At 34.2% G+C, this 13,927-nt stretch overlaps 1 protein-coding gene across 1 annotated transcript; it reads left to right on the plus strand.

Annotated features, from left to right (window-relative positions):
* The first annotated feature begins 1,541 nt into the window (after positions 1-1,541).
* On the plus strand, positions 1,542-3,283 carry LOC133735882 (uncharacterized). The gene is made up of 2 exons (XM_062163324.1): positions 1,542-2,842; positions 2,921-3,283. Exons 1-2 carry the CDS (start codon positions 2,619-2,621, stop codon positions 3,063-3,065), a joined length of 369 nt encoding a protein of 122 aa, XP_062019308.1. The 5' UTR covers positions 1,542-2,618; the 3' UTR covers positions 3,066-3,283.
* The last annotated feature ends 10,644 nt before the right edge of the window (positions 3,284-13,927 follow it).

Genomic DNA, 13,927 nt, shown 5'->3' on the forward strand with positions numbered 1-13,927 from the left:
TGTTGATTAAGAGAATATGTTCTGTGATTTATTATGGGTTTTAGAGAGATCTTAGCTAGATGCATTGCCTATTGCTTTGAACAACTTGAATTTGTGTGTGATAATGTGTAACTTGCACTTAGGTGCTTCACATTTCAAACTTTCTTTCTTCTAAGATTTCTAAGATCTTTTCCTGGAAGACGAGAAAAGACTAAGGTATTATGAGTTAGGTTTTCAGTGGTTTCCTTAACCTTTAGTAGAAACCAATGCTCCGTTTATATTTAAGCCAATTTGGCAGCTTGTTAAACCCTTATTGAAATCATATGCTTTGGTGGTATGTATTACCATCCTAGATGAATATTACCTGACGCGTTTATTGTAATGTATAGTATACATACGTACATGAGAAGACCTTTATTATTCTGGCCCTGATGATATATTGCTTACTCATAATGTTATTTGATTTGGTTGTTCTACTAACCCTGAACTATGTCGTATATCTTTGTTTAAATGTGGAAAGGCAAAAGGGTGATAGAATTTAGTTAGCGACCAATTATAAATGTTAAAATAAATAACAGTCGGGACACTTCATCACCTAGCACAATGTCAAGATTTGGTTGTTTCACAAGGCGCCAATTTTATGCAGAATATCCATGCCTATAATAATGTATTTTCATTCACATCAATGGGTGTGCAATTTCAATCAAAATCTAGGGATTGGTGGTGACACATTCACTTTTCGTGCTCAAGAATCCATATATCATAAGATAGGAATTTTTCTACCAAATGGGAATAACAGACCAAAATTTTTACAATTTTGTATATATATATATGACACAAATCGTAAACTAAAAAATCGTATGTTAGAGAATGAAGCATTGCATAGAGATGAGGTTGAAACTATACAAGAATTTTGAATCGACATAATCCATTTATACAAACACTTCATCACCTAGCACAATGTCAAGATTTGAAAACTTGCACACTCGTCATTAGAGAGCAACCTGCAAACCAACGTCAGTATAGTTTGCCATCATAGTCTTAGGTTGCTGCAGTAGTAGTGGGTGCAGATAATGCAGAGAATCTGAGATGTCGTGAAATTGTGGTATAGACAAGACAGGGTCAACATTTAAATGTCCAAAAATGTAAGGTCTACTATAATCCTTTACAGTATCCATTGCTTTTATCTTATGGCACGTATAGATGAGATGTGAATAGTCAGAATAATAATGTTAAAAAATTGACGTGCATGTCGTGACTATTACTCATATATTTTGCAGGTTAATAAACTATTCTTCATCCTCTTACTGTGAATAAAAACATATAACACGTTGTTTTTAAATATCGTGTTAATTGGTAAATTTTATCATTTCAGATTCATAATTTTACTCCGAGGAGGCCGCCAGTTACAATAATATATCGTAGATAATTATGTGAAAATTGAAACATAAAAGCTGAGATGGATTCGTAGTAATCAAGTTACCCTACGACGTGAACCTCATAATTGACTCTAATACTCACTAAATGGCAATGAAAACATTGCATGTATGAACTTTATTATTATTAGGGGAATTTGATTCTATGCCCAAATTGACACACCTCTTTTAGAATAAACCCAATCATAAGAGTGTTTTAATATACACCCAAATCAATTAATTTTTTTTATGCAAAATAAAAAAACCTATTAAATAGAATAAATAATAAAACCCAATGTTGTTAAAAATTACTAAAGCTGCCACTATCAAATTCCCCATTCACCTATTAAATAGGATTGATAATAAAATCCAGATTTGTTGCCGATGGAAGTCGATCATGAAACGGCTGCCCATAGACGTCGCCCAAAATTATTCAACCCTTGATTTCAGCAATTGAAAATTCTCCTCTGGGTTGGAGGTTACGTAATCTCCATATTGAAGAGTCTAATCTGTACATTCAAAGCCGGTGTCAATATCTCTACAAGCTTGTGATATAAATGGATTGCACAATCAGAGGTTGGTGGGTTGCTTGTGTTCGACAGCATATCCGATTGGTACGGTTGATGAGTATTGTGGTTGCTACCTATTCAAAAGGTATGTGTGCTCCTGACGAAGAGGTATTTGTTTTGTGATGGTTCTAGGTTTTTGCTATTGAGTAGGTATGATAGACTATACAAGTTCTTGATTGCAGGTTTTTGTTTCATCTTCTTGTTTCTCAATAGATACTACAAGTTAATTTTGATGGCTAAAGAGTACATTACCTGGAATTTAGGTGCGACCTTCTCAAGTTTGGACGTGTTATGACCGACGAGTTAAGGGCAGATATTACTGAAGTGAAGCTTGATCTGATAGAGTCCACACCGTTCAAGGATTTGTTTAGAGCTTTTTATAAGTGGCAAATAATAGACTCTGCTTGTAGGAAGTCTAATAGTGACATCATTTCTCTTTTAAAATGCTTTGACAAGGAAAAAAACTCGTTTCAGTTTGGGGAAATTACTGGTACCATATCTGTAGGTGACATTCCAGAACTGTTTGGTTTGAATATTGAAGGTCGTGAGATCAACCTTAACCAGAAGAAGAGAAAAGGGGATTCTGACTTCATTAAAAGACGATTCCCTGGAGTGAAAAGGTTGTCCAAGGTGATCCTGGAGCAACTAATCAAAGATGTATCTAACACTATTACGCTTGGCATTTTTGAAAGATAAGGGTAAATCAATTATTAAGAGCAAGATGATATGGAAACATGTGAAAAGAGAAGGGCAAGTGAGTCTATTTACGTTCAATGTATCAAACAAAGACAGGGACTTGCTTACCTGGTTGGGAAGGAATAATGTTCATCATTTCCCTATTATTTCAAGCAAGGAATGTCCTAAACAAGATCCTTCCAGGTAATTATCTTGTTCCTTACTATCAGCACCCCTAATATGTGTGTGTATGAGCTTATTCATTTGTTTTCTAATGTACAGTGTGGACAGCGGGATTGCTGTGACGTACATTATCAAGCGATTATCGGAAGGTCTTGAATTAGAGTCTACCTTTAAAAAAGGTGCCATGACTCAGCAGAGAGCACATGTTTTGGGAAGGTTCTTAAGTGACAACAATGACGGTTAGGCTCATCTTTGTGTAAGGAGTTTGGGAGGGACAAGAATGCCATTTGGAAGGCCTTTCATCAGTTTTTATGTCTTTTCTGGAATGTTAATGATTGTGGATGCTTAAAGTGATCTTATATGTATTTTTTGCAATGTTTGAGAATTTGTATGATTAAAGTGTGTTTCTTAAAACACGATGGATCGTGTGGAAATCATTTTATTTCTGAATAAATTTTTTTTATGCACAATTAAACAGGGTTAATGGGGTGAATAGGGTTGTCTTTACGTCGGAGGCAATATTATGGGAAAGTCTGGTAGTTTGTGATTTTCCCTGGGCATAAGGGGGGAGGGTCGTGAAGTAGTTTCATATAGTATAGGTAGCAGAATGCATTTCCTGAAACCGGAGTTATAGGTACATAAGGCATTCGCTGGACGATTTACGTACAAATTGTGAACTTTCTGGATAATAGGTACCTAAATTAGTTGCGTATATTAAAACCCACTAGATGTTAAACACCTGAATGGTAGGCAAATTTATTCAATATTACCTAGGGTTTATGCTACCAAAGTTAGTCAATATATGTAACACCTGAATAGTAGACAAAATTATGCAATTTTACCCACGGTTTATTGTACCTAAGTTATTCCCTGATTGATAGACACAAAATGTAAACTCATAAATGATAGGTATCTAAATCACTTGCGAATGTGAAAACTCATACGATATTTGACACCTGCACGATAGGAAAAAGTACACAATTCTACCTATGGTTCATCTAGAGATACCCAAAGTAGCAAGTGAACGAACTGTGTATTGAGTGGTGACGTGTGAGAGTATTTCATAAAACTTAACTAATGGAATACAACAACACAACTAAAACACATAACTTCCATAGTAATAGTTGAAATTTCATACGAGACAAAATACAAAAGGATGTTTAATCACTACATGATAGGAATACCTCCACAAAAGGATGTTTAATGAGATTGAGAAATCTACGAAATCTAATAGGAATATCTACACAACCACATCTACTTTAAAATAGCAAATATAAAGATCAAATCTGAAAGGAAGAGATATACAATAATTAAGGCAATTAATCTTTTTAAATAAGGAATATCTCCACAAACATATCTCCTAAAATATGGCATCAGTTACATACAATAATTAAGGTATTAATCACGTTGACATATTTAATAATAGGATTATCTACACAAACATATCTACTAAAAAATGGCAAATATATAGGTCAAATCAGAAAGGAAGAGATATACAATAATTAAGGCAATTAATCGTTTTTAAATCAGGAAAAATAAATTGATGGTATTAAATTCTAATTTGTGTTTATAACTGATACCATATTCAAATTCAAAAAAAAAAACCTATATTTGAGGAATATTTTTCTTCTTCGAAGAGAAGGGTAAAATAGTCAAACTAAAAAAACGAGAAAAAAACTTAATTATAGACTTAAAACCTATACGGTAGGTTTAATTATATGAATGGGTGTAGATTAAAAGAAAACATAGGATTGGGTTTCTCTTAAAAGGAGCTTCATTTTTTGGGTTTTTTTCTAATTTTCTCTTATTATTATATAATTGTAAACTTCTATATTAATTTTAGTATACTTAAAAAAATAAGTATTTAACCGCACTTTACTATACCAAAACAGGTAACATTTGTCACAGAACTATTTTGACGTCCTCATTTATTGGTAGTCCATGTGATATGCACCAAAGATACCAAGATGAAATGGCTTTGGTCCAAAAATAAGGGAAGCCAAATATTTTTCTCACAATGACATGCAACCTGAATTGGGAAGAAATAAAGGTAGAGTCATTACTAGGTCAACTGGCACAAGATCTCCCAGATTTATATACCTAAATTTTTCGCGCCAAATTTGAAGGGCTGAAAGAAGATGTTATCAAAAAAAGGGTCTTGGGTACTGCTATTGCACATGTTTATATCATCTAATTTCAAAAACGTGGTCTCCCACATGTTCGTATACTTCTCATGTTATATGACGATAATAAGTTGAATAACCCGAATGATTATGACAAAATTGTTCAAGCTGAAATACCAAGTCAAGATGAAAAGTTGGAGTTGTACAATGTAGTATTGAAGTTCGACCTGAACCTAATGAAGATTTACTAAGGAATTTTGCTAATGCAAGATGGGTCTGTGCACCGAAAGCTTTGTGGAGAATATTCAAATTTATGATAACTCGAAGGTATCCTTCTGTGGAATGATTGCAAATTCATCTTCCAGATAGATAGAATGCTTTCTTTAATGCTAATGAAAGGGTAACAGATGTTCTCGCAAATGATAGCAAAATTCCTTACCTTGCATGTCATCATCGTGTTGGAAAACATAACTTGTCATTATCTAAAATGCATTAAGTTAATAAGCTTTGATTTAATCTAAAAATTGAACAATAGAAATACATATCTAGGACTCTATCTTGTTATCAAACTGAGGTATATGTCTCTCGATTGAAGTAGGAATCTTATCTGTCAAATAACCTGATTGACATCAAGTGTATGTGATAAACCTTAAGCTTCTGCTGATAAACTCTTATGCAAACCTTGGACTCTTTATGGGATGAGCACAAGGTCAGTTTAGGCCTCTATATATATCAGGAAAAGTCCCTATGTTAACTACGACTAGCACTAAGATCAATCTCATTCTGAAAGCTCTAGTAGTATAACATAGAAGATCTTCTTCCTTATTGTTCTTGTTTTGTGTTGCTCGAGTTTTCTGGAATTGCTGTGGTGTCAAGCTGCTGTGCTTACCTTGCCGTGAAGAAGGATCCTTGTTGCTGAAGCTGTACTGAGATGGCAGGACAAAGCATTGATCTCCAGAACAATGGTAATCTCCTAGCCAAGGCAGGAGACTTAAGTACTTAATTTAATTGTGCAGATGGTCTTTGTGGATTGATTTATGACTTAGTATTGATATGTTGTAACTTCATTAATTGCATCATTTGGTTTTACAAAATGGTATCAGAGCATGGTTTTATAAAAACACATATCATATAATTTTGTTTTTGGAAAAACAAAAGAGGAAATACCATATTCTGAAAATTAAATATTTTCTATATATAGTTAAAGAACAGGCCTTTAGTTTTAGCCCGTATTGTAACCCGATCCAAAGCCCCTTCATAAAACCAAGCCCAAAACCCGTATTAACAGTGATCGGATTAAGTTAAGTCTTGGCTGAGATCGAATCCTCATTTTGGGATTTTTAGAATTTTTAGAATTTTTGGATCATCTGTTAGGGTTCAGATTGTTGTTTGATTTGATTCCTTTTACTTCTGCAATAAATCTCTGGTGATAATCATGGAAAGACCCAGGTATGTATCTTGAAAAACAACTAATAATTTCATCGATTTGCATATGGAAAACATTGTATGTTGATTCATGTTCAAATTGATATTTCTTGATTGTTGGGATCTGTATTAAATAATATATATGTTATGGTTGTGCATTTGAACTCAAACACATATGGATGTCTGTGTTTCATGATGTTGTGGTTTTAGAACAAAGCACTAATATCTCCCATTTTAAGTTTTTGCAGGCTTGATACCTTTTCACAGTAAATTTGAGAGTTAAAATAATTCAACAAAATTAAATATAACTTGCAGTTTTATCTTACGGTCATATGAGGTTCTGGAATTAATCGATTATGTTGCACAAAGTAACTTTCACTACAGATTCTAGAAAATGCCTAGCAAGACAATATTGTGTTGTTGCTGTTGTTAAATTGCATTATTCTTGACTCCCAAAGGAGTGTTCATATGTGTAAATTTAAAATCAGTAACACCATTGTACATGTTTCACAGTTTTATCTTCTGCTATATTGAAACTTTTCTCTATCTAAAGATGTTGACTGCTTTCAATATATATGTAAGACTATTAAACATAGGATAATGAAATAAGAAATTTAGTTATCAGGTTTTATACCACAAAGGTGTTATTTGATATATCTTTAGAAGATGGGATTAATTCAGTTATGTGTTTTTGCCATTCATTCTGTTTCTGATGGTTGAAGCACATATTTTCTGCAGAATAAATAATGCACATGTACTTACATTTTCATTTTCTGTTTTGCTTTAGGAGTTGAAGTTGTCACCCTAGGGCAGAATCAAGTGTTGAGTGGAGGAAATTACAAAAAATGAAGAAACCAAGTAGAGTTCTACTTAGCCATGCACCAAAACATGGACCTATGCCTTACTGATGAACAACCTTATGAGTTGGATGGAGAAAGCACTGAAGATGACAAGAAAGCCTATAAGGACTGGCATAGAGCCACAAGATGGCAAAAAATGTCATCAGGTCTACTATGTCGGATACAGTGAGAGGCTGCATCGAAGAAACTGAGTATGCAGTTGACTTCTTGGAAGCCATTGCTCAGAAATTCAGAGAAAGTGACAAAGCTGAAGGTGCCAGACTCTCTAGGAAGTTCAATGACCTTAAGTTCAGTGGAAATGGGAGTGTGAGAACCCATATCATGGAGCTGATAGACATCAACAATAAGCTGAGAGAACTTTACATGAGAGTGAATGATGCACAGGTGGTGCATGTGGCCTTATAATCCCTTCCAAATGCCTACAGCCATCTTAGGACAACCTACAATGCACAGAAAGAAAAATGGACACTTAATGAGCTTATCTCAATCTGTGTAGATGAGTAAGAGAGGATTAGGAAGGAGAGTACACCCACAGCTACTGTTAACCTGATGGGGAAAAACAAAGGGAAATATCATAATAAACTCAAACAAAAGAAGACCATCACTAAAGCACCCACTAAAAAGGCTGCATCTGGAAAGCTACTGAAGATCAAGTGCTACTTCTGCAAGAAGTATGGGCACATGAAGAAGCAGTGTGAGGGTTTCAAGAAATGGATGATCAAAAGGGGTTTAACAAGGAGGAGAGCTCCAAGGAAACATGAAGACTCGGTCTGTGTTGGCAATGGCATGAAGGTAGCTGTCAAAGCCATTGGCACCTTAAAGTTGGACTTAGGTTAAGGAAAGTTTCTGGTTTTAGATAGTGTTTATTTCATTCCTCCTTTGAAAAGAAACTTGGTTTCAGTTTCTTTGCTAGTTAGGCTTGGTTGCAGACTTGTTATCGACTTTAATGGAATAAAAGTTTTTCAAGGACATGATTATCTTGGATGTGGTACATTTATGCATGACTATTTAAAATTAAACTGTTCTATTGCAAAACAAGAAATTATGTTAATTGAAAATAGAGAAAATTCCTTAAGTACTGACACTGTTATTGGTGTCAAAAGATCATTATTCAATAACAAATCATACCTATGGCATAGAAGGCTAGGGCATATTTCTAAGGAAAGACTTAAGCCAAACAGTGGAGAGGCCACATCTACTCCTGCTCAGGTACATTTGCTAAACTGCCTAATGTTATTTGCATGAGTTGGTTATGATATTGGTTACTGATATAGGGTATTCTTGGTGTAGGCAAAGGGTACCAAAAGGGCCCAGAAGACAAAGAATGAGCTAAGAGAAAAAGCAAAGCTAAGAGCTGTGGAAGCAAAGGTAAACTGATGCAACTTTCTGTCTCACTCATTGCTTCTAGGGTTGCTTCTAATTGACCATTTTTGATATGCTAAAATTAAGTGCGCAATTTAACCCTGCAAAATGTAGTTGTCAGTATAGAATAAGTAGGGATCGTTTTAGCTGGGGATTGAGGCTACACCTGTAATTATAAAAACAAATAAATAATTAATAAAATTAGGAAGTATTATTTACAAAAATAAAACAAAGAAAAGAAATATATACAAGTAAACACAAATAAGGAGGGTTTTAAGATTATAAAATTGAAAAAAAAATAAAAAATAAAGAATATGTAAAAACACATAAACAAGGGTGGAACACAAGGAACAAAGATCAAAACCACATCCATATGAATGAAATCCAATTACAATTCCTATAGTTGATTATCTATGTCATGAGAAAGAAGTTGACCATGTAAAACGTTAAAAAGCAAACGATTTCCCATTTTTTACTTTCTTTGAATAATTGATCTAAGTGAAAGCACTTAAATCAATCCTATTAAACATGCAATCATAGTCTAGAAAGCTAGCTACTCAAGAACACATTCAATGCATGAAGAACAAAAAAAGGATATCAACCAAAGAGCACAACCTAGTATGAAAAAGTTTATCTATTTGCAATCCTCCTTAATTGATTTCGACTTTTGTCCAAAGCCTTTACTACTTATGAAATAGGTTCACAAAACTATTAGGTGAATTGTTTATCTAAATCTAGAACCAATTACATGCATATATCCTATTTTTACCACCAAACAACACGTACATATAAAAGTTTTATGTAATTCAAAATCAATCAAGCAATCTCACATAAGCAACATAGAAATCAACATATAGAAATCACAACTTTATTTCAAAACATATAAACGGGCTTTAAACTTTGCCCTTAACGTCATGTTAACTAGAGTTCATAACTCTACGAATCAAACAAAGGACAACAAAAGAAAGTCTGAAATACACCGTGAAAGATGAATGACAAGCCTTGAGACAAAGAACTTGAAGATCCTTGAAAGCAAGCAATCTTCTAGGGACGACACAAGGGTGGATGGCGGTTAGGATCTTGATGTATTGCATGACTTCTTCTCTTCCTTGCTTGAAGACGCAGAACTAGAAGACTAGAGAATGGAGAGAATTTTTGGTGTGTGAAAAGAAAGAAAGAATTGGTTTGTGAAGTGGTGTGGTGTTTGGCTTCAAGAACTGCTGCTATTTATAGTGGAATCCTCCCCCTCTTGTGATGCAATCATGGCCAATCATCTAGAGGTGATTTCTCCTCCAAATTTTCTTGATTTTCTCATGACAGAGTCTTGAATTTTCTGATATCTTTTTCCCTTAATGACTCATGGTATATTCCTTGAATAGTGACCAGATACATCCCTTATTCCTCTCCTTTGAATTGCACTAATTTCTTGCAATATTTGTGCTCATAATGAACTCCTATAATCAAGAAAAATCATAAATTAATTGGAGTCTATAATCAATAAGAAATAAGATAATTAAGAATAAATATTGACTATGAACACTCCCCTTTTATCTCCACGAAATAAGAAGAATTTATGTGAATGAAAACTCCTTGATTTCCTCCTTATTTTTGTGCTTCATCTTATCCTTCATGTTTCCTTGATTTCATCATTCAAGAGTTCTCAATGGGATGGACTCCTAAATTCCCTCTTTAAAACAAGAAAATCAGAAATAGGAAAGTTCAAAGGAAGAAAGTTCCCTACAACAAAATAGGAAATATTTCCTAAAATGAAAGAGGAAAGTTTCTAAAATGACTTATCCTTCATTTACGCTCATTTCTGCTCTTTTTACCTCTTCTCTCCGATGTACCTAGAAAATAGAAACTTAATTAAAAATGATTAAGTAAAGGAAATAACTAAGCAAAATATGGGGAGTTAAATATTAAAATGTCGCATTAAAATGCTCCTATCAAATTCCCCCACACTTAGCTTTTGCTAGTCCCTTAGCAAAATCAAAACAAAGAAATTAAAAACAAAGACTCAAGGATTCATGAAATACACTAAGGATAAAAAATGTAAAAGACTCAACGACACTTAACTCAAAAACTACTAAGCCTTCCAACTATTTGTCTCAGAAATCTCTTACTTTCATAGCATCAAGATTAGCACTCAACCAAGAATCAATAGTTAGATATTCAAGAGTTAATTCAAACATATAATCCACATATAAATAAGTAGGACTTGGTTTTAACAATGGTGATGGGGTGAAGCTTAGCATGTTTCAGACAAGTATGATTCACATCCTCACAAGGTATATCCACTCTTTCTTCTCTCAGATTAAGGCAATGCTTAAAAGCTTATAATCACTCAATTATATGTGAGAGAAAATATTTTGAGGCAATCAAATAGCTCACATATATAAGAAACGAAAGACACTTTGTGAATATTTTTTTTTTTAAATCTCATGAAAGATATCAATTATTCGCACAAATGGACCTAAGTCATAGGTTCAACTCTTATAACTCATCTTCACAGATCAAAGGCTGTCCCATCTTAAGGATAAAAAAAGGTCTTATAAAGGGTTGTAATAGGGCCAGAACTCAAGGTTTTAAGAAATGAAAGGTAAGGAATTTAACAAAGTATCCTAAAAACCTAGTAGAGCTCATGTTGATGTAGAGACTTCTAGAAATCCACTAAGGCAAACAGAACGTCATAATCCCAAAGGGGCAAAATACAAGGGCCTAATGTCTTTATGTTGAGCACAAACTTCATTCTAAACTTCCATTGAACTCTCGTGAACTGGACAAAGACCAAATTTTTCTGTAGTGGGCCTTCAATTCAAAGCAAATTCCAAATCCACATAGTATGGGGGACTAAAATCCATAAACATTTTTCTTTCTCTTTTCTTTTGCATGCCATACACAATATATATTTTTTTCTTTTTTCTTTTTTTCACGGCACTCACATAATATTTTCTTCTCATGGACAAGTCTACCCCCACACTTGAACTTTCACCTCTTCTCAATCTCCCTCGTTGTCGCCATCATGTAGTAAGTCTCAAAAGATAGCTCCACTAAGTTTTTAGAACAAAGGGTAGGATTGTAACTATACTAAGGTTCAGGGGTTAAGGATTTTAAGGGTGATGAAAGAAAAGGCTTTTAATTGTAGGCTCAAAGGGGTTTATCTAGGGGGTGTACATCTTGTGTACACAATGAGGGACACAGGCTTATTTGGCAATGGTGCTGATTCCTCGGGTACCTTTATCCTTTCCAGAATCAAGGACATGTATTGATAAAAGTCCAACAAGGACAAGAGTGGATTCTAGCATTCTCTAGTCCATTAAACTTAATCTATGACAAGCAATCAATCAAATGAAAGAATAATGAGAACATCAAAATATCGCCAAGAAAATAAGAATATATATTTTTTTATCACTACAAGAAAAAGGGACGTGGGCTCAAATATCTCACATGGGCTTTTATGAATCAAACTCATCTTAACATGCTCATATTTTGTACCAAGATCACAAAATCCATATCCACTACATATGCATATGCTTTTTATATATCTCAATTAACCAAAGAATACCATTTAAAATCATCTCAATATCGTGATATTCTTTTAGCCATAATTTCAGAGATATAGAATCATTGGCAACTCTATCCAAACTGTTTTTTTTTTTTAATAGTTTGGATGTAAACACACAGTTATGCATCTATTTTGGCTGCTAATTATATGCTAGTACTTCTATGAAGGTTGGTGGTTGAAGGTTTCTGTTGGTTTATGTCCATTTCTGGTATTGGCTTGCTTAAAGTCATCTTCTGTCATTTTTCAAGTACAAAAAAGGAGGTCAATTTTCTTGGTTTCTTTCCTGATTTGAAGCAAATATCACGTGCTTGTAGTGCTAATCATGTTTTAATCCTAATTAGGGATTAGATTAGGCTTAGATTAGCATTTGTTTAATTTTTGGAGCCAAACATGTTTAAATCTCCAATATGCCCTCCCCGGGGTTTAAAGTCTGCAAATATGGGGCCCAGTGGGGGTAGTCAACGATTTTGGCCTACCATTGTGACGGTTAACCTTCGCCATAAGTACGCGGGTAATGACAATCGTATATGCGACGTTAACTACCGTTGTTAATACCACAATGAAGGAGGCTATTAAAGGCGGTCATAATAATACGGCATGATGGAATTGTTAGTAAATTACGAGGAGTGATGGCGTTAGTAAATAAAGCGGAGTGATGGCGTTATTAAATAACGCGGAGTGATGGCATTAGTAAGAACATGTATTAAAGTGATATTAAACGCGACTTGTGATGCAAGCTCTCCTTCACCTATAAATAGGGAACACATTGACCAAGTAAGACATTTGATTCCAATTCTTTCTACCCCACTACTAAGAAAGGTACTGACTTAGACATCAGAGGGTTTTCTGCAGGTATCCCCCACTACTAGAATTTTGGCCTTAGACATCGCGACAATTACATCGGTGAGGAATTCATACGATGTAAAAAATTTCATTAACATCGATTCCTCAAATTCTGATTTGTATGCATATTACTGACATCGATTTTTAAATTAGCCGGTGACTAAACTTTGATTCAAATTTTGGCGAAAACCCTGAGCGGCTATGTTTGTGTATATGCTTAGCTCATCATCATGTTGTTTTATCTGATCCTAGCTTGAAGAAAGAGTGAAAATCGTTGAGTAGTTGAGTCTAATACTTGTAAGGGACCAGCAATGTCAGCCAATGGTATATACACTTGGGGAGAGAAGCCCCTTCAATTATTATTGACAAAACGATATATTGTTTGGCAAGAAGACACTGGTGACCGAGATTAGTACAAGATTACTAACAACTGGAGTATAAGGAGTTATTTTCTATCTTGCACCATCACTAATTATATGTATGAGGTTTGCTCTACTGAGAGCTCACCCCTTTTATGATATTGTGCAAATCATACTCTTGAGGATTAGAACTTAATTTCTGGAAATCTGGATGTAGGAGAAGGAGAAATAAATTTTTAGTTTGCTGTTTTGGTTTATCTTTGTACAATAAAGCTTATTTACTAAGCTTGCTTTTGTTTCTTTTGAAAGTACTTACTTATGTAATAAAGAGTTCAACCACCAAGTCACCTCTGATTCTCATTTTTTTCGATATAGTTTTTATTTGCCAAAGTGTTTCTTATCTTTGACAACTAAAACCTATTCACACCCTTACTTTGAAAAAAAAAAAAAATTTACAGATTTCCGGGTTAGGGTGTGACAAAGTGGTATCAAAGCCTAGTGTTTATCAGGTCATAAGACTAAGAATAGGAACTGATCTTTATAGCTACAACAACTGATCTTGAAATTTT

This window comes from Rosa rugosa, chromosome 1, assembly GCF_958449725.1.
Source record: "Rosa rugosa chromosome 1, drRosRugo1.1, whole genome shotgun sequence".
Taxonomy (NCBI): domain Eukaryota; kingdom Viridiplantae; phylum Streptophyta; class Magnoliopsida; order Rosales; family Rosaceae; genus Rosa; species Rosa rugosa.

What these genes read in the sequence shown, in the direction of transcription:
- LOC133735882 (XM_062163324.1), top strand. Translation starts at nt 2,619, where the DNA reads ATGTATCTAACACTATTACGCTTGGCATTTTTGAAAGATAAGGGTAAA. An exon ending in CCTAAACAAGATCCTTCCAG is followed by an intron (nt 2,843 to 2,920) that starts GTAATTATCTTG and finishes TCTAATGTACAG; the next exon opens with TGTGGACAGCGGGATTGCTG.